Here is a 25,501-nt window from a genome sequence, read left to right as displayed (position 1 = left end):
TTTTCTTAAAAATCTGTGTTTTTGATACCCTTAACGAGTCCACGCGCAGACCGCGTCCAAAACTGAAAAAAACACCCCTTTAAACACGTTTTTTTGGTCACGCGTGTGTACAGCAATATATTTGACTGGCCCCCCCAGGCCAAAGACAAAGAAACATTGGCAATCAACTTTTAAAAAAAGACAGAGAGATAGAGATCTACATTTGATACTTGAATAAAGGCAAAGCCCAAAAGCCCTACGAGATAGAGTCGATATCTATTTCTAACTGAATTTTGTACAAATAGAAATCTATATAGATCTAGACTAAGGTGGTTCACGTCAGTTCAGGGTATTCTGGTTACTAAGACTAGAAAACAGAAACAGGGAAAGGGTGAAAGTGAAGCTGAGCCTGAATTGAAGAGAATGAAGTGAATGAAAGAAAAACCTTGGTTTAAAGAATAAAGGGCCTGCCCAAACATCGGGTGGTATTCTGAATATTGTCTTAACTTTTCCTGTACCCTTTCTGGTTACTCAGCAAGATAACAGCTCGCTAAAATTCTCTTTAAAAGGTATTCTGAAAGACATGCCTAATATTTTATCATCAACCAATCATTAAACTTTATGTGTTTCAGCCAACCAATAGAAACGTCCCTTCTAAAACATATTAAGTGCACTGTTGACATGCGGCATAATTTCCTTTTGTACGCTACTGATACACATGGTTTTTCGAATGCCAATTTTCAATTGCTGAAAAGTCTACCGAGTACCGATCCATCGTTATGTCTTTGGAATGTCTCCTTTTGCAAAGGCAGGATGCAGCAAGAAATAATTACTGTTGACCGAGAAATATTGCATTCAACATTAGGCCTAAGTTATAACAGCCCCCTACCTCTTGTAAATTTTCTTGTATTTTGCAAGGAAGTTAACACTAACAGAATGCAAAGTCAAAGATAAGAGAATTTTCAGAATACCTTTTATCTCGATATGTTATCTTGCGCACAGAGATATATCTATGCACCGTTTTTATTAACTTGTCTTTACGCATGTAACTCTAACGTACTCATATCATAGCGCGCTTTGCCTTGCTTAATATAATACTGAAACTTGAAAGTGAAACTGAAACTTTGAATTTATACATTACAAATACAATAGTACAATTACAAGTCCAAGATTCAAGAAAATTTACAAGAAAAGATACAATAGTTTTCAGAATACGGATTTTATTGTAACTCTAAAGATACAAGAATACTTCTCTTCTTTTAAATTTAAGACAATTTTCAGAATACGACCCCTCGTGTTTGGAGGAGTGCCCGGCCCTCACTGCGCCGGGCCTGCGGCCTGGCCCTTCCGGCTCCCTCTGGCAGCGCTGTTCACCGGTACGGTACCGTTGACCGTATCGTACTCACATGGAAGTTTCATTGCTGCAGCAATCCTTTGGAAAGCTTCAAGTCTTGCTGCCTTGTCGTTATAGGCTCTGATTTTCTTGTTGTATAAACATGGATGTGCCTTGAAATGTGCAATGAGCTCATCAACTTTCCCAGTGCTCCAAAGAGTCCTTCCGTTGTCTGTTGTAGCCATCTCTCAGCATCGGACTAGCAATACGGGTACGGTATGACTAGCTAGTCGAGGCCGCGCCGGGGCGGCGGCCCGCCGCAGCCCTTGCCTATACCATATACCGGTATATGGTATACGCAGCTTGCTAGCTCGCGCTCCCGGCCGCGAGGTCGAGGCAGTTCGGCCCAGACGTGACTCGGCCGGGCACGCGCCACACGTGCCTGCTAGCGCCTGAGCGCGGCCCGAATTGAAAACTTCGCTGCGGTGCACTTGGCTGGATGACTGTAGTTGCCAGAGGCAGACAGAGGTAATTTAAAGTCCTTATTAACTCAGACTTTGTCACAATCAAATCGGGTTTTTTTAAAGGAGGACTGAAGTTAAATAGAGCTTCTGAAGGCTCTCTATACGATTTTAAGCCTGAATTAGAGTGAGCGCTGACCCTGGAATGGATGAGGGGGTGTTGTGCTAACTAGCGCTAGCGGGTGTGTACCGGTATGTACGGTATCGGTACATGTACGGTCGGTAGTATTTTGATGCCCTGTGCTGTGGCTGTGCGTGTAATTTCTCAATCCCGCAAGCAAATGTTTGCGATCACGTTTCTGTGATGGATGTATCCGAATCGCACATGAGCTAAATTGCTGGTTAAATGTATAGTAGCGTCAATGCCCGGAACGACTTCCATAAATTATCAATCATGTCTACCATCCTATAAGCATGATAAGCAGTGCCCGGGGGGCCACTTACATTGACGAGTGGATACCATGCGCGACCCCAAAAACATGTAAAAAGGGTGTCTTTTTCAAGATAGGGCACGTTACGTCAGTAGAGGCGCACGGCCAATAATATGGGAGACTCTCTCCAATAGGGGAGACAATCTCCCACATTGGAGACTTGCTTTGCAAAAGGACAAAAGAAACAACACCAACAAAAGCATGATTTTCCCACCCAAAATTTTGTCTCACTGAGGTCAGAAGCCCATTTGTTTTGTGTGTGATTGACAACAAAAATCCTTATCAAAACAAAAGTAGACGGTGAATATTTAAAGTAGACGGTGAAAAGGGGTAATTTTTCATGAGGAATCTGCTTATCACATTTTTATTTGCCGCCAAGGTAATCCTTTTGCAGCAAATGTAAACAAAGGAAATTGGACTCCAAAACTGGAGACTGTCTCTGAAATTGGATACCCAAATTCTTTACAAAAGTCTCTGATAATGATATTGGAGATAATCTCCCACATTGGAGACAGTCTCCAATATTGGCCGTGCGCCTCTACTGTACGTACGTAACGTAATAAGGGTTAAGGCTTTAAAAGTTTAAGCATTTAAGGGTGTCAAAATAACTAAAATAATGAAAAAAGGGTATCTATTTTCGCTAGAAGAGCTACGTGTTTAGGGTCAAATTTGCGAGGGTATAGAAAATTAGACTAAAATGTTTTCTAAAGGATGTACTTTTTGCCCCAACAGTCAACACTACGTGTTTAGAGTACAATTTACGCGAGGTGTGGGAGGTGGGGCGGTACTATACCCAATGATGCAGTTAAAGGTAAACTACGGCCGACGTCCGTGACATAACAATTAAAATATCGCTGTACTTGTTTAGGGGTTCAATTCAGGGAATACTTGCCAAGAGTATCGTTTTGTTAAGGGTAGGGTTTCACACGCCAATACTTGTTAAGGGGTGCATTTTCAGAACATGGAAAATACGTGTTTAGGGTGCTTTTTGAGACCCCATGGTTGCGCATGGTATCCACATGTCAATGGAAGTGCCCCCCCCCCCCCCCCCGGGAAGCAGTGGCAGTCGCACTGAGTGAGAGATTAATTAGGCAGGGAACTGGGCCTGGGTGCCAATGATGTAGCCTAGGCTAGGGAGGCTTAGCTTACTTAGGTTAAGGCTTAGGTCTTGCTTATGCGTCTATTGCCTTTGGATTTGGTAGGTTTTCAAGGCTCTGTTGGCCGTGATGAAAAAGTAGATCTATAAATATAATCATATATGTAAAATTAAATATTTTATATCATCACAAGAGTCCTCAAGGCTAGTGCCAATGCTGAGTCATATTAAGTAAGATTGACAGGCTGTGAATGTATTGGGGAAGACTAATGTTAGAGCAAGAAAGAGTCTGGAAAAGCAGGACTCAAAATTGGTGATTTAGAGCCAACATGAAGTTCCTCACACATATAAATAATTCGCTGCCGATTTCAAAACATCGCATGCGGATGCAATATGCGCGAGGTACTGGGTACGGTCCGAGCTCGGACCCTCGCGCATGCGATGTTTTGAAATCGGCAGCGAATTATTTATACGTTGAGGAAGTTCATGTTGGCTCTATTCACCAATTTTGAGACTGATAGAAGCATGGAAAAGAAGTGAAACTTTGTGTGAAGTAAGAATATTAGTTTTAATTGTTTTTAAAGATCGTGATGTTGCATGAATTTTATATTTTCCCCCCATAAAATCCCACCTTTGTCACTCAGAATATCAGATCGAGTTCACGGTCTCGAAGTTCGGGTAGGTGGAGCGTAGTGTAGCGGTAGTGAAGTGGAGTGGAGCCTGCACGATCTTCCCTCGAGGTAGACTCCAGCAGGAGTCTCACAGCTAAGGCTAAGCCTTGAGGCTTGACTCCAGTCCATGACCATGTTATGGTTGGACACTGCTTATTTTACTGTGCATAGGATAGCGTCTGTTGTGCGAGAGGTGGTCGATTTCAAAAGCGGTGGTTGAAAATGTGGATTATGATTAGATCTGGGTTTGAAATGAAATCCGGGCAGCACTGGTGTAAATCTTGGGGGATATTTCCCCCCCCCCCTTTTCGGAGAAGGGGGGATGGCATGTACATTCAGCCCCCCCCCCCATGACGATGTTCTTTAATCATCAAATGACTACTGTTAATGTGTGGATTCATCTTTAAATGCAGTCAACGACCCAATAAATGTGCAAAATTTCTCATCCAATAGATCTTACAAGATTTTTTGCCAAGACAAATCCCCATGCTTAGCTTATTGAGAAGATTATATACACTGCATCATTAGAGTATGCTTATAATAAGTCCATTTATGAACTTCATGTTACCAGTGACTTTTAAATATGGTTACAACTTTGATCATAAACAAATCAAAGGAAGATCCTTTGAATACACTGGTGTAAATGGGGGGGGGGGGGGTCATATCCTTGCATCTTGTGGAAGCGGGGGATAATTTGTACAAACAAATAAGTTAAATGTATGATGAATTGATGACATAGACCAAGTCCATGCCGTTAATGAAACACAAAGGCAAAAGAGGACAGCAATATTTCCCTCGCACTTAACAATTTCATCTGTTTATAGGAGATTTTAAATCATATTAATTCCATAACACAATCTAATAAATATTTCAAATCTGAATTTTGCTCAAAACTCACATGTTGAATCATCTCCCAATATGATTTTAAAGATTATTCAAAATCTTTCCTTTCTGCAATATTCTCCTTTTTAATATGCATCATTGTGCCATTTCTACATTTTTGGAAGTTTGGAAGTGACCTGTGATAGCCTATAATCATTTTATCCCTTTCTATTGCACACACCAAATTCTTCTGAATCTTACTTTCTTTGTTCTATTCTTTGATGTTCACCCATATGACTCATCTTCTCCTGAACTTCTTTGAATCAAGGAGCGCAATAAGCAATGCGCTCAGGGCCTGACCTTAACTTTTTTCTTAGGGAGCCAGCCGGGCTCCTCAAGCACTTTTTTAGGGAGCCCGCAAGGGTTTTAAGGAGCCCAAGTTTATCACATTTTTTTTTTTGCATAATACCAGTCATTAACTATTTCAAAAATTAAAACGCACTATCACGATACGTAAATCAGATTTTAAGCGTATTTTGACTCCCCAACAGCCTTACACACCGGTATACAACTTCACAAACACACCCCCCTCCAAAAAAAAAAAAAAAAAAAAACTGAAATAAAATAAATAAACAAGATGAATACATACATATATAAATATAGGGAGAGAGTCTGATCTACTAATAATAAATTATGAAAGATCGAGAACTTATTTGTTAAAATTTTTTTTTTTCATGCTCAGAATCATGGGTGTGGGTTAGTGCGTGTTTGTGTGGGTGTGACTGTGAGGTGGACTTGGATATACATGTATAAGTAAAGGAAATTAATTAATTATGTAATTTCTACTCTATAATATCCTTTTTATATCAGTACAAAACCACACAGGATAAGTGTAGGCACATGTTTGTACGTGTACCCTAACTTTTCCTGCAGTTCTTTGAAAAATGCAGATCTCCACGGAAATTGCATTTCTCTATGAGGGAGTCTAAATTTGGTGAAAAAGTATTCATTAATAACTTAAATATACATCACAATGAAGAAATCATCCAACTTTATCGGTTGTTTGAAAAAATAGACCTGAAATGTAAACTATCTGAAACAGAAAATCACCATCATTGAGGCCTTTACTGACCAAATCGTCCCCCAGAGCTCTGGCAGAGACAGAGAGCTCAGACTTGCTCAAGTGTCAGTGCGTGCGTGAGTAAAATCCGGCGGCCTCCTAAAATCAGATGGTGCCTTGTTTGATGATTTACTGTCCGATATTTACCCCTTCCTTAGAACACAATGAAACAAATGATTTTTCAGTTATAATTCACAACCGAAGTAAATTGTTTTGGATGTTAATAATACGCTCTGTTTTGCGAGGGCTCAGAGCTGAAGTCTACACAACGACGGACTCACCAATGCGAGGTTATAATTAGAATTCTGGGATTTATCTCATGTGCAATTCGAACTCCTTTTTCACAGAATCGTGATATCAATAGGGGAAATGTGTGCATTAGAAATTACACACGGGGATAATAATAATGGAACCATTTTTGTGGCTGGTATTAGAAAAAGGTTAGGGAGCCCGCCGGGCTTTTTCAATTACTTTCTAAGGAGCCCGCAGAGGTTTTAGGGAGCCATTTGCCACCGGGCTCCCACTAAAATCGAGCCCTGGCGCTGTGTAAAATCTTGTATTGATATTATTTTACTTTCTCTTTCCACTGACACTGTATACAATATACATACATGTATACAGTACATAATATTGGCAAATATACCAAATTATGCCACTACACCTAGATTATTTACAGAAATTCCTTTAAAGGAGAATGAAACCTATGGAACAAGATAGCTTGTGTGAAAACAGAAAAATCAAAGTAACAGACCAACGAAAGTTTGAGAAAAATCGGACAAATAATGAGAAAGTTATGAGCATTTGAATATTGCGATCACCAATGCTATGGAGATCGTCAAATTGGCAATGCAACAAAGATGTGTGATGTCACTTGTGAACAACTCTCCCCATTACTTTAGTATATATTTCACTTAAATTGCCTCTTTTATCACATCTATCAGTAGATCATGTGTTCTTTCTATAGGAGGGCATGTAATACAGATTTTTAAAGAATACATCATGGATAAAGAGTTTGTGTCACCACAAGTAAAAGCAGAAACAGACATTTTGAGGGTATTTTATAGTCCATCAAAGGGAAAGTTGTTCACATGTGACATCACACATCCTTGTCGCATTGCCAAAGGGAGGATCTCCAGAGCAATAGTGATTGCAATATTCAAATGCTCATAACTTTCTCATTATTTGTCCGATTTTTCTCAAACTTTCTTTGTTCTTATTCTTTGATTTTTGTGTATCGACACAAGCCTACTTATTCCAAAGGTTTCATTTCCCTTTAAATGTTGAAATCTTGCCATTTTGCAGCTCAATCTCTAATTCTCAATGAAAAGAATCGAAACAAAAATACAATTTTACAGTGCACACAATCACAATATAAAATGGCAACAACATAACTTTTGATTGGCTGGCTTAGTGTTAGTACTGAAAGAACCTTTCGAAAATGAGTTTGAGAGTAAATACACATACAAGACTGCATTTCGATGAGATAAAGGAAATCTTGAAATGATTCATGTGTAAATTTATCCCACTGAATTTTATTGAATTTATTGCATGTTAATGTGAGGATTCTCTATCTAATAAAATTAAATGGAAATAATTACATGTATAAAGTATAACACTATCATAATTTCATTTTATTTTTCATACTATTCTACAGAGGAAATCTTTTCCAGAGGGTTGATGTCGGGGATCCCACAGCCAATATCTGCACCAAAAATGAGCTCTCAGTATGACACTTCACTTACAACATATGCATCAAACTTGTTTGACATTCAACCCGCGCATCTTCAGAGTCTGTTACAAGGCTTACAAGCAGTTACTACACTGATCGACCAGAATACAAAGGCAACGTCAGATACGAAGCCAAAGATGGCTCAAGGGCAGCATAGTGCAACCTCTTCTACACTAAGTACCCTAGCAGGATATAGCACTAGTGGGACTGTGGACAGTATGTACGGCAGTAAGTCTTATGGAAGCAATGCATATGATAGTGAGATGTATGGTCAACTTGATTCATCCTTTGAGGCAGGTGGTGGTGGATATTATGGCGGTCAAGGTTATAGCGAAAGCAGCAATGAAGGCGGATGGGAGACATCAGGTCAGAACTACAATGACGGGTCCAGTTTTCAAGAGGGGTATGGTGAGACGGGTGGCCAAGGATATGATGACAGCATTCAAGTAGGTTATGGGACAATGGGCAAGGGTTTCAATAATCCGGAAAGAGGTCAAGGAGGGAGCAGTCGAGGAGGAAGGGGTCGTGGGCGGGGTGGTAATGAGTCCAGTGGGAGAGGAGCAGCAAAGCGAAGAATGCCCCAGGGAAGCTATGGAGGTGCTGAAGAGTACAGAGATACAGGTTATAACGGGAACACATGGGGAAGAGGCCGAGGGCGTGGAACAGGGGGCCAAGGATCGGATAGTTCCAACCGAGGAAGAGGTCGAGGTTCAAAGGGATTCGGTCGTGGTGATAATTCCAGTGGAAGTGGAAGGGGCTCGGCAAAGAGGGGAATGCCGTTTGGAGGTGGAGGTCAATTTTCTAATTCCAGTGCCCGCGGAAGAGGAAGAGGTTCTGAAGGCAGCTCCTGGGGAAGAGGTCGTGGAACGGACGGGAGAGGAAGAGGGTCAGCAAAGAGGGGAATGCCTCAAGGAGCTGGTGGGTCTGGACCTGCAGCGAAGAAAGCAAAATGGCAAAACGATCAGCAGGGGACAACGGGGAGTAACGAACAAAGATGGGGTGCAGAGCAAGGATGGTCTCGAGATCGGGTATGGAGAGGAAACAACAAAGAACAACGTGGACGTGGCAGGGGTTCCAGAGGCCGTCCAGGAACTGGAGGACCCCCTCAGAAATTCAAACTTGGCGAAAATGCCGTAGAATATGGATTTGATGGGAAACTTGCTGGACCGGAAAGGTTCGCTAAGACCCGTGGACAATTCAAAGTCTGTGAAATCTGTAATATAACAATCAACTCCGTCGGATGTGCCAATGACCACTATAAAGGCAAGCCTCACTTGAAGAAACTTGAAGCTCATATGAAAAAAGAAGGTAGGCTGTTTTTTTTTAATCATTTTTATCTATTTTTTTTTTTGGGGGGGGGTTAACCCACAGTGCTCAGGAGCATCAACTTGCCGTCAATAAAAGTTGCAACGCATCTCCATCAGCACAGGAGGAGGAGAGTCTGCTGATATCTGCCGGGCTTATGTATAAACTCAGATATAAATTTGTAGGGATGGTGGAAAGTCATATTTTGGTTGAAATTTAAAATTTACCCATTTTGTAATCCCTTACTACCTGTAGAAAATGGAGAATATGCCGGCAACACGCAGAAGCTTGTCTTAGGGGCTATTATTTAATTACTACTTCTGCACGTTTCAAAGCCAGATAGTGTCATTGAGACTGAATTTTGTAGCTTATTCAAAACCTCAAGAAATCATTTTACACTCTTCTCTAACTCAGTCTATGAAGAAATTTTCATCTGGAAATTTACAAATACAAACATGTTGACTTGAGAGATGTAATGCATGCATACATGTAACAATACAGAATAAACTTATCCTTTGATTATATAATTATAATATAATTGTATAGGAGTGCCTTGAGCACCTAGCAAGGTGGATACGTGCGCTATACAAATCCTATATTATTATTTTATTACTATTATAATAATGTGATGAAAAAGAAGAATGAATGTATTTTGGGAATCATAGTAGCATACCATTCATTCATGAACAAGGTGAACCTTATTTCATAGTTAATGAATTTCTGGTATTTCTGGTGTACCAATGGGGGTATCCTTACTCGTCTTTTTTGCTGGAAACGGCAGCCCAAACGGCTAAAACCAGGGTAATAGGGATAGTGACTTGGAATAGATTGTTTCTACATGTAGATCAATGGAACTGTATGAATTATTATTATCATTAGCATCATTTCTTTGTCATATTCTTACAGAATTAAAGAAAACTGTTGATTTGAGCACTGGGAAGTGCGAGGTATGTGATGTCGTATACACCTCCCCTCAACAAATTACATCACATCTGGCAGGAGGCAGGCACAAAAGGAATGTTGAAGAAGGTAAGCTATAATTATATGAAATGTTACTGGATGTATATGGCACTGGTATATACTCCTTATTATTTTTATGGTGAACATTATGGAGCTAAGCCTAATCAGGCATGATACAGATTTTTACATGGGATACAACTAAACAATTTGGAATTTTATCAATTGACTTCGGTAATGTGAAGCACTCTTAGGGCCTTTTCACTCGTGAATCTTGAATCATCGTTCTAATGATGATTGCTATTGTAATCGTGACTGATTAGCGATCGTGATTCTAATCATGTTCTAGTTTGGTTTCATACGTGCTAAATATTCGTCATTAGCCTTATTTTTCACTGGAATCATCATTCAAATTATTTTCTTTACCTTGTGAAAGGGCGGTTAGTCCTACGGGAAATGTGCTAGAAATATTCAAATACATGATGTGCGGGTAAGCCACTCGGCCATGCATCTCTTGTCAATGTCAGTGATATTTCATTGCCATCTGTTATAAGCTACTGAAATTCCTGCTTCTGATTGGCCTAGAGTAAATTTGTCGGTGAGATCACCGGCAAGTTGCTTGATGAAACTCTCCCTGATTCTTTTGTTTTTTGTTTTTTTAGCCAAAGCTAAAGCTGAGGGAAGATCGATTCCAACGGATGATGAGAAGAAAGGAGAAGCTGCTGCAGCAGTAGCATCTGGTGAAAAACAAGAGGTACCTCATGAAAAGAAACAAGAGGTTGACACAAAGAGTAAGACGGATGCTCCCGATGTAGGAGAGAAGGCTTCCTCAAACGAACGTCCTGGTAAGCTGTTTTAGTGGTGGTATAGACGGTTTTGTCTTTGAAATCTTGACTACTACTATTTGATGACACTGAAGCAAACCTAAAGTTTGCCATACTAACATATTTGGGTCTTTGTTTCAGCCAGACAACCCAACTTGCTGTTCATGTCAAAAGGGGAAATATATATGTAAGTGTATGTAGGCTTCCTGTGTCTTCTGTTAAGTAAGACTGAAGAATTATTATTCTGGTTTTGGCCCTCTCCTCCCAATTTTTTGTGTATTTCTTTAATAGTTACAAAATATATGGTCTACCGGTAATCTTGTTTACTTTTTACAGTTTCAGTTAGACATGGTCCTGTCAACGTGGTTTCCAGCTTGATGCCTGTGTATTTTTTAAAGAGCAAGGGCTTTGGTTGGATTGAGGTATATTTAAAGTGAAAAATAAAAGATGATGAGCAAGAAATGCTTTTGATGAAGGAGATTCTGTGTTTATCATGTTAACATTTCCCAAGCCTGTTGAGCTCTCTGTGATTTATGATAAATCCTGATATTAAATTTACCAAATAATGAACTCACTAGGCAATTATAATTGTATTTTACATCGGCATGTGTACCTTGTCATGTTGTTTCGAACTAGAGAGTGTTGAGTGTGCTGGAATGAAACGACTTGAAATAGAGAATGTAATTATTATTATTGTCATGTTCTTCTCCTATCATCAACAGGACATGAAAATGTGAAACCCCCCAGAAAGAGGAGGAAACCCGCCGATCCAGATAAAGTACCGGGAGAAATTAGACTCTTCCATTGTGACCTGTGCAACATCAACACCACATCCCCCGAGCTTCTTGAGGCCCATTTCCTTGGTAGGTCATCATGGGCATCAGCGCAGAGGATTATCCTTTGTTTGGGGGGGATCTATTGTTACGCCCCCCCCCCCCCAAATACAAAAGATAATCCTCTGCTCTGAAGCCCATGTAGGTCACGTTGCATATTATTTTGATATCTAATGAAGGATCATGGTATATAGAGTATATATATTTATAAAATAATAATAATAATAATAGGCATTTATATAGCGCCATCTATCTAGAAATATTCTATTCCGAGGCGCACAAGAATAAACAGAAGAAATAAAAGTAGTCCAGGCCCTGGCACATTACTTCCAAGGCAGGAAATACAACATAGAACAAGAAACAAGACAAAGTAGAGGATAACATATTGTAGCAGAGATCTTTATTGTGATAAATCTTGCAATAAATTATCATATTATGTTGTCAAAGTAAATGAATTATGTAAACAAATAGAAATATATATGAGTGAATTACTGATGTGGAAAAATACACACTAGTTATTACTTTCAATGCTATTATGCAGGGCAGGGGCAGATCCAGGATTTTCCAAAAGGGGGGCTGCACATTTTTCCAAGGAAAAATTTGACAAGCAAAGAAAAAAGAAGTTTTTAACAAAAAATTAAGGATATTGTGTTCCCGAAAAAATTTGACAAGCAACAGAAAAAGTCCTCACTTTCAAAAGGGGGGCTCCTCAAAAGGGGAGGGGGGGGGGGCACGGGCCAGCTAAGATTTAATTGTTTTTGTTCTGATTCTCTGTCCAAGTGCCATTTGCATTCCTTGATTTCTCATTTCAATATACTACACTTAGGCAAAAAACACAAGCTGACAGTGCAAAACATTGAGAGAAGGAACAGATCGTACACTTCGAAGGCGGACAGTATGTTTATGTGTGAGCTATGTAACATCAGAGCTACAGACACTTATACGCTGAATCTGCATTTGGTTGGTAAGTCGTGCATCTAGACTGATGGAAGAAATAATACTTTTGTTCTTATTATGTCTAAATTATTGCACCTGCTGTCTCTTTGTATGAGTTTGATTTCATGATGATTTCAGGTTTTATGGCACACTTGAGAAGGTTCAGAATTTGAACTGAATGGTAAATTGTGATGAAATCATATTTGATTTGATTTGATTTGATTAATTTATTTCCACATTCCAAAAAAAGCATATACAAGTGTAATCATTTTTTTTCTTAGCATAACATAATAAGCAAATGATATAATTAATAACATATGCATAATATACAATCTAATTGAAATATACTTATATCTGATAAATTTCTTCTTTTTTTTATTGTTAAAAAAATAGCAGAAAAAAATATATATACATATATCAACAATAATACATTTTGAAATGTGGGAGACCTTCATCTTAAGCTTAGAGCTTGAAATTGATAAAGGCCTCAAAGGAAAGGGGAAGGAAAATCAGACAAATAGTGCAATAGTGCAATATTTACCATCATATCTGACATTCTATTTCATCATGCTATTGTTGTTTAGTTAAAAGTAATTGTAAACCTTCTTTATTGATTCTATGAACAAATTTAAAAGAAGATAGAGAATTATAATCATCTTGTTTAACAAGGCTATAGGTCTTTGCTTTTTCATGAGCTCTTTATATCATTTCTTCTCTCTAAACACAGTCAGTGTGATTTATAGTACAAGACAAGACAGGCAAAAAAACTTGTATTTATGGGGGCTACCTTTCACAAACTACTGGCTAAATCTGCAGCATTTTAAGGCCCAGTCACATCGTTCCGTGCAAGCCTTGCGGGTGAGTTGCTGGTGATTGCACGCAACTCACCCGCAAAAATGTTTTGAGCATGTTCAAAACTTTTCTGCGTGCAAATCAGACTTGCATGCGCTTTTGCGCGTGAGTTGCGTGTGAGATACTGTCATTGCAGGCAACCTGCGGGAAGCAAAAATAGTCACACGCAAGGCTTGCACGGAACGATGTTACTGGGCCTTAAAGGTTTAATGTTGCAGTGAATGGAGATTTTCGTTTTTTTTTTTTTTTTATATTCCAGGGTTCTGAGCTTTTCAGGGGTGAAGTAACCCTGAGCTCTGTGTAAAATTTTCCCTGGTACAAGATCAATTGATTAGTACTAAAATAATGAAGAATTAAAGCAGAAATGTGTTAACATGATTTTTTACAGGAGACGGATTTGACGAAATGACCTATGAAAGAATAGTCTTTGATGTTATATGCTCTTTTGTTTTGATTTTGTTACACTGAAAATAAATGGAATAAAGGGATATATATATATATTTTCACAATTGTTGTTAAATTAAAAATATAGAATCTAGCCTACAGCTTCCTCACGGGACTAAATACTTTATTCGATATGTTGACAATTTTAAGTGTAACTTGCCACGATGTTTTATTTCTTCATCAAGAGATCATGCCATTGTTCTGAACTATACCCGTATCATTAAGAAAAAATGGTTTTCCAGTAGGAATAAATTCAAATTCAAATTCAAATTGTTTTATTCTCTCAGTAAAACCTTTACATAAAAAAACAAATATAATACAAAGTTAAAATACATGTATTACAAATCAGTGTAAAAGACAGTCTAAAAATTGCATTATGATTCAGAATCATACTGAGGGGTGGCAGCCAAAAAGGAAAAAAAATCCTTATAATTAGGCCGACCCATTATTAAAACGAAAATGTGACATAGAAAATGCAATAACAGGGATATAGCAAAAACATTTCTAAAAACAAACAAAATAACTTAAAAATACACATAAACAATGAACCAAGACATCAAAAAGTGCCATGCCCTAACATAATATTACAATAATTATAATAATACAAGTGCTATACATAAACTATACATCATTCAGCCACTGTATTTCTCAAGAAGGTATCTTTTGAACTTTGTTTTGAATAAATTAAGTGTTTTTGCATTGCGTATTTCATCTGTTAGTGAATTCCAAACTACAGGACCTTGATAAATGATGGATTGTTGAGACAGTGACGTTCTTATTTTAGGAAGATGAAAATTATTTGCATTTCTCGTAGGATAAGAATGTATATTGCAATTCAGGTTAAAATATTCTAATAGAGAAATGGGTAAAAGTTTCCGATAACATAAAAACATAAAGATTCCAAGCTGGTATTGATATATGTCATAAATGTTTAAAAGTTTCAGATTATAAAAAATGGGTGAAGTATGGGCTAAAAAAGATGAATGATTAACTATTCTTATTGCACGTTTTTGTAATTTAAACAGTCTATCGAGATAAATTTTTGCTGCACTTCCCCATACATAAATACCATAATCAAGAAAAGGAGAAATGATAGCATTGTATATCATTTTTAAAATCGAAGATGGTAACATTTTAATTCTGAATAATATTCCTATATTCCTTGATATTTTATTGCAAATGACGTTAAGATGGGATTTCCATGTTAACTTGTCATCTATTGTCACGCCAAGAAATTTCAAAGACGAGACATGTTTGATTTCAGATCCAGCAAGGCTAATGCTTATTTGATCGATATCGACATTTCTATTTGTAAACATCATGAAATTGGTTTTCTTTACATTAACTGTGAGTTTGTTCATATATAACCAGTTTGAAATGTTATCAAGTTCATTGTTAAAAATACTTTGTAATTCAAATGGATCTTTATGTGACATAAAAATGCTAGTGTCGTCTGCAAATAAAATGTACTTTAAAACCTCAGATGTATTGCACAAATCATTGATATAAATAAGAAACAACAGAGGTCCAAGAATGGACCCCTGGGGCACTCCACACCTCAGATGCCTCCTTTCAGATTTAAAACCATTGACAGTGACAAACTGCTCCCTATTTTGCAAGTAACTTTTGAATAAATCTAAAACAGCTCCTCTAATACCATAAAGTTGTAATTTGTAAATCAAAATATCGTGATCGAGCGTGTCAAATGCTTTACTTAAATCTAAAAATACGCCTAGCATCACTTCTTCATTATCGATAGCATTTGTTACATTGCGAATAAAATTGGTTAAAGCATGAGATGTGGAGTTCCCGGCTCGAAAACCATACTGATTTAAAGACAAAATATTGCACTTCTGAATAAAAGATAAAAGACGACTGTATATGCATTTTTCAAAGACCTTTGAAAAAACTGGCAAGACGGAAATTGGCCGATAATTTGAAAGCACTTCTCGAGATCCACTTTTAAAAATTGGAATTACACGAGCTAATTTCAATTTATCTGGAAAAACACCACAGATAAAACATTTATTAATTATTTCAGACAATGGTTTACATATATAAATATTGATTTTCTTAACAACTTTCATACTAATATCGTCATAACCGGCACTGGTATTGCTCTTGAAATTCTTTATGATATTAAAAATTTCACATGGAGAAGTAGGATTTAAAAATGCAGATTTAGTATTTCTGATAATGTACTTTCCAACATAGTTATTATCAAATGAAACAAATTTATTATTCAGGTTGAATCCAACATTGGCAAAAAAATCATTAAAAACATCGGAAATTATCTTTTCATTAACAACACTACCATCATCAAGAACTATTTTACTAACATGGGTTTTTTTATTCTCTTTTCCTAAAGCCATGTTAATAACATTCCATGTTTTGGTCATGTTTCCTTTGGCATTATTCAGTTGGTTTCTATAATATTCTTTTTTAGCTTGCTTAATCTTGTCAACAGTTTTATTTCTAACTTGTCTATACACAGTCTTTCTATACGTGGATTTGTTCTTCAGATATAGTTTATATAACCTGTTCCTCTTTTTTATGAGTTTGTGAACATCTTCATTGAACCAAGGTGCACTAATAACCTTTTTCTTTATTCTTACAGCTTTTACAGGAAAACACGACTCGTATGCCTTTGTGAAAATATCATGAAATTTATTATAAGTTTCATTGGCATTCAGATTAAAAAAGTCCCACTCATTGTTATATAAAATGTGCGCAAATTGCAATATGTTATCATCATTTATGTCTCTTTTATAAATAAAATTGTCCTCTCTTGGTTTGTTTTGATTTTTATGAGCAATACAAAATATCGGAAAATGGTCACTGATATCCGATAAAAAAAGCCCTGAATGACGTATTTCGGGATCATTTGTAAAAATGTTATCTATGAGAGTAAATGAATTTGATGAAACACGTGATGGATATCTAATTAAAGGAGACAAATTGTTGGAAAGCATTGTATCAAGAAATTCATCGACATATTGCACTTTGCCCACATGTAAAATGTTTATGTTAAAATCACCCATCAAGTAAAACAATTTCTTTTCTGATTGCACAATATGTAAAACTTCATTTAAGTAAGTTAAAAATTGGTCTATTGATTGGTTGGGGGGTCTATACAATACACCTATCAAAATCTTTTGATGGTCAATATCAATTTCAATACACTTTCAATACACTATTAAAGTTGCTAGAGCCTGTATAAATGAATCCATAGTAGAGTTATATCAGGGGTCCAAGCTCATCAGGGAAATCAGGGAAAAAATTATTTTACTTTTATTCCAGTCAGGGAAAAATCAGGGAATTTGATAAGAAATACCTCAAATCAGGAGAAAATGCCTCAAATGAGGGGAAAAAAATCGGAATTTTTATCAGCTCAAAAGTCGAAAGCATGGTAGTCAGTCAGACTCTGTTATATTTTGCTGCTTATCAAAATAACATCCATTGAATGACTGGTTATGTTGATACTGTTTAGTTTTACATTATTGTTTTTATACTGAAAATATATGTAATTCACTGCAACAGCTTAGAAAACATGCGAAACTGGGAATGGGTTTAAATAAATTATCAGGGAATTTTCAAACTTCATCAGGGAAAAATCAGGGAATTTTGTTTTTTTGAGAAGCTGGGAACCCTGTATATAGAGTCATCATGTTATTATATTTTATCTGAATTACTGGCATAAGAATGTCATGATGTCATTGTATTATTTTTGTAATCAGGCAAAAAACACATGAAAAAGATGGAGCAAAGCAAACCTCGGAAACCGCGGCCAATGATGCAGTCAAAATCACCATCACAGAATCAAGCTGATAAGACACCTTTGAATCCAGGAGATGAAGAGGTAATTACAACGAGTGTTTACATGGGATAAATCTAAGAATGTGATAGTTGCCCTCTTGGCCTCATCCTACTTAATCTCATTCCACTTTGTCTTGTCCCATTTTGTCTCATTCCACTTTGTCTCACTTTGTCTCATTCATTTTTTTCTCATCCCACTTTGTCTCATTCCACTTTGTCTCATCCCATTTTGTCTTTACCTACTTTGTCTTATCTCCCTTTGCCTCATCCTACTTTTTCTCATCCTACTTAATCTCATTCTTTCCACTTTTTTCTTGTCCTGTTTTGTCTCATTCCACTTTGTCTCTTGTCCCCCTTTGTCTCATTCCACTTTGTATCTTGTCTCACTTTGTCTCATTCAATTTTTTCTCATCCGACTTTGTCTCATTCCACTTTGTCTCATTCCATTTTGTCTCATTCCATTTTGTCTTGTCCTACTTTGTCTTATCTCCCTTTGTCTCATCCTACTTTATCTCATCCTACTTAATTTCATTCCTTCCAATCTGTCTTGTCCCGCTTTGTCTCATTCCACTTTGTCTCTTGTCCCACTTTGTCTCATCCCATTTTGTCTCATCTTCCTTTGCCTCATCCTACTCTTGTCCCACTTTGTCTCATTCCACTTTGTCTTATCCCATTTTGTCTCATCCTACTTTGTCTTATCTTCCTTTGCCTCATCCTACTTAATCTCATCCTGCTATGTCTCATCCTACTCTTGTCCCGCCTTTTCTCATTCCACTTTCCTTGTCCATTTTGTAAGAGGTCAAGTACACCCAACCAACAAGTTGATTTGAACAGATTTAAAAAAATCAAGAACCATAGCACTGGAAAATATCGAGCTTCCCTTTGGCCATCCTTGTCTTTGATTTTACTTTTGAGATACATTGTTTTAACACCCAATTGACTATTTCACAAAGAATCCAGCAATATTTTCAAAGCAGAAGGTATTTGAGATTTCATAATATTCATAATACAAAATGATTAGTGGGTGTTTCTTTTGAAATACAATCTTTCTCATCCCACAAACTAATTGATACAAATAAATGCTTTCATAATGTACACCTGATTTTAATGGAATTCAAATTTACTTTATGAACGTCAAATGAAGTGATTCTGTCTGTTTATTTTTATAGCTCTTTGAAACAGAAACGGCGATGGACACACCAGATTCGAGTTCTGTAACTAAAGCAGATGCTGATATAAATTCATCCATACAGCAAAGCCTCCAAGAAAGTACAGCGGAACTGCCGCCTCTCCAATTCTAAATGGTTCAAGAAACCAGAAATATCGGACTTATCTTAATGTACTGATATACGGAAGCTTTAAAGTGACATCATCTTGATGAGATGGCGATATATTTTATCTCGCCACTTCGATATAATGAGACTATTTATCTTGCTATCTCATCAAGTCAGTGGCACTTTAAAGCTTCCGTATCGATTCTATCCAATGTAAAGTTTTGTATGATATTTTGGGATATTTGTAAGTGCGATTTTTATGACATGAACCTGTTGAATACAGTGCGACTTCAAAATAATTTTGAGGCGGGCTGATGACAAAAAGAAGCCTAAATTCAGAAAAGTGATTTTATAGATTGCACAGAATTGTAAAGATCACAAGAGCCAATTCCAGACTTGTTGTTTGGCAGTGAGGAAAACATAAACCTACAGTTTTTCAGGATCTTGATCGTTGGCTTTGCATAGCCGTATTTTAATCAGGTCGCTTGAGTAGAGTAATAGTGTATTTCAGATTGAAAGAGTCTCAGCCTCTTTTATCTACCTGGAGACATGTAAAGAATACATTACATGTATGGCTGCACTGTTGACTCATTTGTTTGTGAATGTGAGAATGTTTTTGTGTAAGTCTATTATGTGAGATGGTATCTTAAATAAGTACTCGGTTTAAAGTGTCAATTCAAGTGGTAGTTTGATTGGTACACGTAGTTCAGTTATCAGTCCAGCCACGATATTATCTTTATAGACAAGTTCCTTTGATGCATGTTTCATATGGAAATTCTTTTCAAGGGAAACCAAATTATTGGTCCTTCTGTACAGTTGCTTCAGAATGATGTATTTGATGACATATTGGATTGAATTCATGATGGTATTTGGTCACAAATCCAGTTGCAAAGGCTGTATGAACATAAAGTCGAGTGAGAAAAAATATATCAAATTCCGAAGTTCTTTCTATTCACAATTAAGATATCATTTTTTAAGGAAAATGAAATGTCTTTTATATATTAAGTACACAGTCACAAGGAGGTTGGTTGGGCAGGTTTCATTTGACAAATTTTTAGATCACATACCAAAATCATTATTCAGCTTACTTGTAATATATTTTAGCAACATCATGAAATACATGTACGAAATTTACATTTTTATATTGTTTTTATTGTCTGTATGTATGAGAAAAGAATGTTTTGTTATGTAATGATGTACAAGTCTTCTTGAAGTGAATTTCTTTGTACATTTGTAACCGGGTCATTCCATGGGGTTGGGGCAATTTTTGTGACATATCAGGGCCCCGTCTTACAAAGAGTTACAATTGATCTGATCAATCGCATCTATGGAAAGCCAGCAAAGTCAACATATAAAATGTATGTTTGTTCAAAAGATTTTCTAGATATGAATGTATATCCATGAATTCATTGATTTCTTGACAATTTGGTGTGCTCTTCTTTGTTTACAAAGGACATTTTGCACATTTCCTGCAGAAAAATTATGACACTGATGGATTTCCATAGAGTTGCGATTGATTGGATCAATCGTAACTCTTTGTAAGACGGGGCCCTGGGAACACACCAAATTGTCAAGAAATCAATGAATTCATGGATATGCATTCATATCTAGAAAATTTTTTGAACAAACATGCATTTTATATGTTGACTTTGCTGGCTTTCCATATTTGCGATTGATCGGATCAAAACTGTGTCTCATGTAAAGAAGGCAAATGTATGCATAAAATTACCAGCACAAATAAATGGTGTCTCACCAAGTTTTACTTCTCAAGCATCATGATATATTGCAGATTCACACCTTAGAATTTATTGCCAATGTGATGTCCATGTAACGGTGGTAAAACTTTGTATTTGTTTTGCAGCTAATCCATTCAAGATCCCCAATTTCCAACTGAATTACTATGATTGGACATTATCTTTAAATCGACACATCAAAACTTAACCCCATGTGAACTGATCTTCTCTGTGAAATGAAAAAGCTGATACCACCGTTACATGGACATCACACGATTTTGTTGTCCCAACCCCATGGAACGACCCAACCGTCAAGATGCACTTGAGAACGGCCTTCTGAACTGGGCTGTAAATGCTATCATTACAGCTTGAGATTAGAATAGTTGGTTCTGGTTTAAAGATAGATGCCAGTTGTGGTAGCGATTTCAAAATGGGTTCTACAGAATCCAATCTGATGACCACCCAGGTGTCCGTTCGCATAGATAAGTGATATGTGCCAAATGATTCTGGAAAAAATTGTGTAATTGCTTTTAATAGCACAATAATCATGGCATTCAAGAAAATTGTTGGGTCTTTTTCCAAGCAATAATGATACCCTGTTCCACATGTGCTGATCTGCATTGGTGATTCACAGTGTGATCGTTGTACAGCTTATATTTCATGATTTCACAAAGTTCAGTTCCTATAACTATTCTGGTTCACTCCATTCATGGACCAATACTGTAATGGTTGTGTTAGTTTTTTTATTTTCTAAGATTGTCAGGTACCACATCAGATGAATTAGGCCCAAAAAATGTTTGCTTGCTGTATAAAAACAGAGGGGGGAACTAAGGGTTGTTCAGTCAATACTTAAAAATAGAACATTTTTTTTAGGTGTGATATGAAAGAGCTCCTAGATCTGTTTTTATATGGAGATTGGGGGTTGTCCAGGCAAGAGTTTTTTTTGCTTAAGATATGGCCGAATGCTCTTCCACCCTCTTTACCAATTTTTCTAAACGTTATTAATTAAAATTAAGAAAAATGTATGAAAGCTACAGTTCTGCATGTTTTTTCTCTTTTTTTGGGGGGGGTCTCAGATCTAAATAAGAAAATAAGTCGGCTGGGTTTATAAGGGTCGGTCGGGTTACGGCAAATAAACAATTTTTTGTAGGCCTTCCAAGTATATCATTCTGGACTGTTACCTGGTTCTGGGCCCCACTGTATGAATGTGAACATTAGTAAAAATCAACATTATTGTGACTCTCATGATTGGCTGTTGAACAATGTTGTCATGGTAGTTTAATATTGTTGCTGCTGAAGTTATGTTCAGTATTATATTTAATTTAATCCAATGTTTTTGTGTTTCAGGATAATGTACTTCTTCCTCCCCCCCTTTGGTTGGAGATATGCTAATGTGAGAATGGTAGTTACAGTGTTTGCCCAAACTGATTTGCTTGCTTCCCCGGTGAAGGAAACAATCTGAAAAGCCCGGAAATGAATTAAATACTTTTGGGGTGTTGCAAGAAATATTTGCAATCCATTGCATATTTTGATTTTTTGATAGTTCAATTTTGATTTTTTTTTAATTTAAAAAAGCAGACCAGCAATTGAATGCAAATTTGCAATTACGAGATTTATGATTGAATTTGAGACCCAAATTTTAGTTGCAACTGATTGCAAGCTTCTTGCAACGCCCTAGTAGTTATGTTTGGGCTACTTTTATATATTTCAAACTTAAAATTCTGGCAATTTTTCTTTATTATAACATCCATTTTACGCTCTGTACAAACATTGTAATCTGATTAATCAGGGCGGTGTTTCACAAAGATATAAGTATGACTTGGAGTCGCACTTAAATGCCGACGCGTACAAGATATGCAACGCGCAATCTTAATAGTCAATACGCAGTAGAGCGCGTCCTCTTCGCATGATCTGACCAATACGGTCATGCCTATGCATTGCACGCAACTAGACATTGAAGTGTGAATATAAGTCATACTTAAATCTTTGTGAAACACCCCTCATGTGTGTATACACACAATACACTACCCTAAATATTTAGAAAGAATAATCGTAATCTTTTTAGCAGACTTATATGTTTCTTTATATTGTATTTCTGGGCCCTGTCTTACAAAGAGTTACGTTTGATACGATCAACCACAACTATGGAAAGCCAGCCACGTCAATATCTAAAATGCATATTACTTCAAAATATTTTCTAGATACGGTGTATAATTGTACATTCATTACTTTCTTGAAAATTCTTTATGCTTCTCTTTTTTACAAAGGACATGATGCAAATTTCCTGGAGAAATAATTATGACAATGTTGGATTTCCATAAAGTTTAAGATGATCAGATCAATCGTAAATCTTTGTAAGACAGGGACCAGGGGCCCGTAACACAAAGCTTAGCAATGATAGCAGAACATTTTTCTACGATTGATTCCATTCACTACAATGTACAATCAATCGTAAAAATAAAGCGTATGATTAATTTGTGTTACAGGACCCAGGTTATGTCACAGGACAGTCATTAAGATTTTACAGAGTAGATGACTTTCACTGTGAAAGAACATTTAAAATTCAACTTGTTGAAGACTGTGTCCGCATACATGTGTGAGGGGGTCTATTAAAAAAAGCCTGTTAAAGCACAAGAGCAATCACTGTCCGAGTGTGACAATATATGTCCTTTGTATTAACGTGTATCTCCACCTATTTGGTATTTTTAAGGATCAAATAAAACGATCTTTTAATAGCCATCATGTATTCTTATGTCACTTCTTTAAATTTATTGATAGTGTTGACATCAATGACCCTGTGTCATGTGGAGTTGCAGTATTTGTCCAGGGGGGTGTTTCACAAAGAATTAAGTATGACTTAAGAGTCGCACTTAAATGCCGACAGACGCGCACGACATGTAATGCGCAATCTTATTGATGGATACACGTTGATGCGCGTCCCGTGCGCATGATCTGACCAATGAGGTGATGTTTTCTATACCGTACGCAACTGGGAATTTACGTGTGACTCTAAGTGGCACTTAAATCTTTGTGAAACACCCCCAGCTCTCTTGTCAGTTCACTTTAAATACATGTAAAGCCGGCCATGCATCAGTTGACCTCGTATAAATTTGTTCTTTTCCTAATTCAGACTTGTCTCTTTGTCTTTAGTGATGTAAGTTGAATTTTGTTGACCCCATTATTCAAATTCTTCCATGCGCTAGGGACTCGTCGTTCAGTTGAACGTTTCTTAAATTTTTGCAATTCTCTCTAAATTTACCGGTACTTGCTTGGTTTTTAAACTTTAGATCATAAGCTGAATCAAGTTTTGCTGCCATTACAATCATAATAATAGCCTTATAAGCCTACAAGTATGAAATATAGAATCATTAATATATCATAAATGTAATCTATAAGGCTTCAAATAATAACTATCAGTCATCTTATTTAATTACAAGGAAAACAGTTTGCCTGCTTTAGCCTGTACAATACACATGTTATAAATTATACATACACATTTGTCATGAACTAAGGAAAAGATCTCTAATTTTCACTTTATGCTTCGATGATAATTAAAATTACATAACATAAAACATAAACTAACCTCTTTGCTTGCTTTCTTGTGTAGAAAAAAATCTAATATGCCAGGATGTGGCCGATTTCAAGGGATAATATCCTGGCCCCTCATACACAACCCAATGTCCAATATCAAATGCACTGTCATGGTGCTATGTAGGTGAACTCATTGACTAAGGGAGTGCTAGATACAAATGTGATTATCAGTGCAATTGTGAAAGTGTATAAAGAAAGTGCTAAATTACTTCTGCGCTAATTTGGGAGTGCAAAAATTGATGTACTTTCATCACAGATGTAATGGCATTAGACTATTAAAATGAAGGTAGACCATGTGATGAGTGGACGAGTTGGCAATAGACGAATTGGCAGTTTACCTATGGAAATCCATCAATGTCAATATTTAGAAAAATATTTGCACAATGTCCTTAAGAAAGCAAAGAGAAGTATACTGAATTGTCAAGAAAACAGTGAATGTATGAATATGCATCGTATCTAGAAAATATTTTGAACAAATGTTTAGATATTGATGTTGCTGGCTTTATATAGTTGCGGTTGATTGGATCGATCTTGACTCTTTGTAAGACAGAGCTCTGGTCTCAGATATTGCTTCATCTTTGGTGATTATCTGAAATATCTTTAGCAGCCTGATTTCTCTATAATGCAAAGTTAATGAATGGGCGCCCTCCCCTAAAAAATGCAAACAAACTACCACATTGAAAAAAACCCAGGCTTTTATGGATTCTGAATTTATTTACAATTCACATTCAACCTGGAATACATTTGGTTTCAATAATCTTTACACAAAATAGTACACACATGTACTAAGGAATTATTTCTCATTGTACTTGCAAACATGTATTGTACAGTATTTACATTTTAAAAAATCCAGTACTAATCAAAATGACCATTTAAATTGTACAAATATATATGGCACTAATGAAAACATTCAGTCAATATTCTCCATAAAAGGGTCTGAGAAAACTTCTTGTTATGCTATTTCACAAACTACCTCTTTCTAGCATCATTTAGCATGAGAAAGTTTCTCAATGTATAATGTATAATTGGAGCGCTAGTGCTCTTTAGTAAGGCGTTTATTATCATTACAAGGTCCCTCTGATAGGACCTTAGCAGTTGGTCCTCTGGTTGCTTATTTACAAGCATTCATGCTTTCTTAGCAATCAAGTAAATATAACCACCATTACCATTAGAGTTGGTATAATAATGGATTAACATAATTCCATACATGAAAAATTCTTTTGAACTATACCAA

General features: G+C 36.7%; 1 protein-coding gene across 2 annotated transcripts; it reads left to right on the top strand.

Annotated features, from left to right (window-relative positions):
* Nucleotides 1-1,331: 1,331 nt before the first annotated feature.
* Nucleotides 1,332-20,077, top strand: LOC129257856 (uncharacterized). Of its 2 annotated transcripts, none has more exons than XM_064096318.1 (8): nt 1,332-1,583; nt 7,628-9,010; nt 9,914-10,036; nt 10,627-10,809; nt 11,511-11,651; nt 12,448-12,585; nt 17,591-17,712; nt 18,839-20,077. In XM_064096318.1, the coding sequence occupies exons 1-8, from the start codon at nt 1,499-1,501 to the stop codon at nt 18,968-18,970; spliced, it is 2,307 nt and encodes a 768-aa protein (XP_063952388.1). In that variant the 5' UTR covers nt 1,332-1,498; the 3' UTR covers nt 18,971-20,077. The 2 variants fall into 2 exon arrangements, with proteins under 2 accessions (XP_063952388.1, XP_063952389.1); XM_064096319.1 differs by having other exon boundaries at nt 1,332-1,840.
* The last annotated feature ends 5,424 nt before the right edge of the window (nt 20,078-25,501 follow it).

Source organism: Lytechinus pictus, chromosome 3, assembly GCF_037042905.1.
Source record: "Lytechinus pictus isolate F3 Inbred chromosome 3, Lp3.0, whole genome shotgun sequence".
Classification (NCBI taxonomy): Eukaryota; Metazoa; Echinodermata; class Echinoidea; order Temnopleuroida; family Toxopneustidae; genus Lytechinus; species Lytechinus pictus.
Note: the sequence above shows the minus strand (reverse complement) of the source record. Positions and strands in the feature narration are given on the sequence as shown.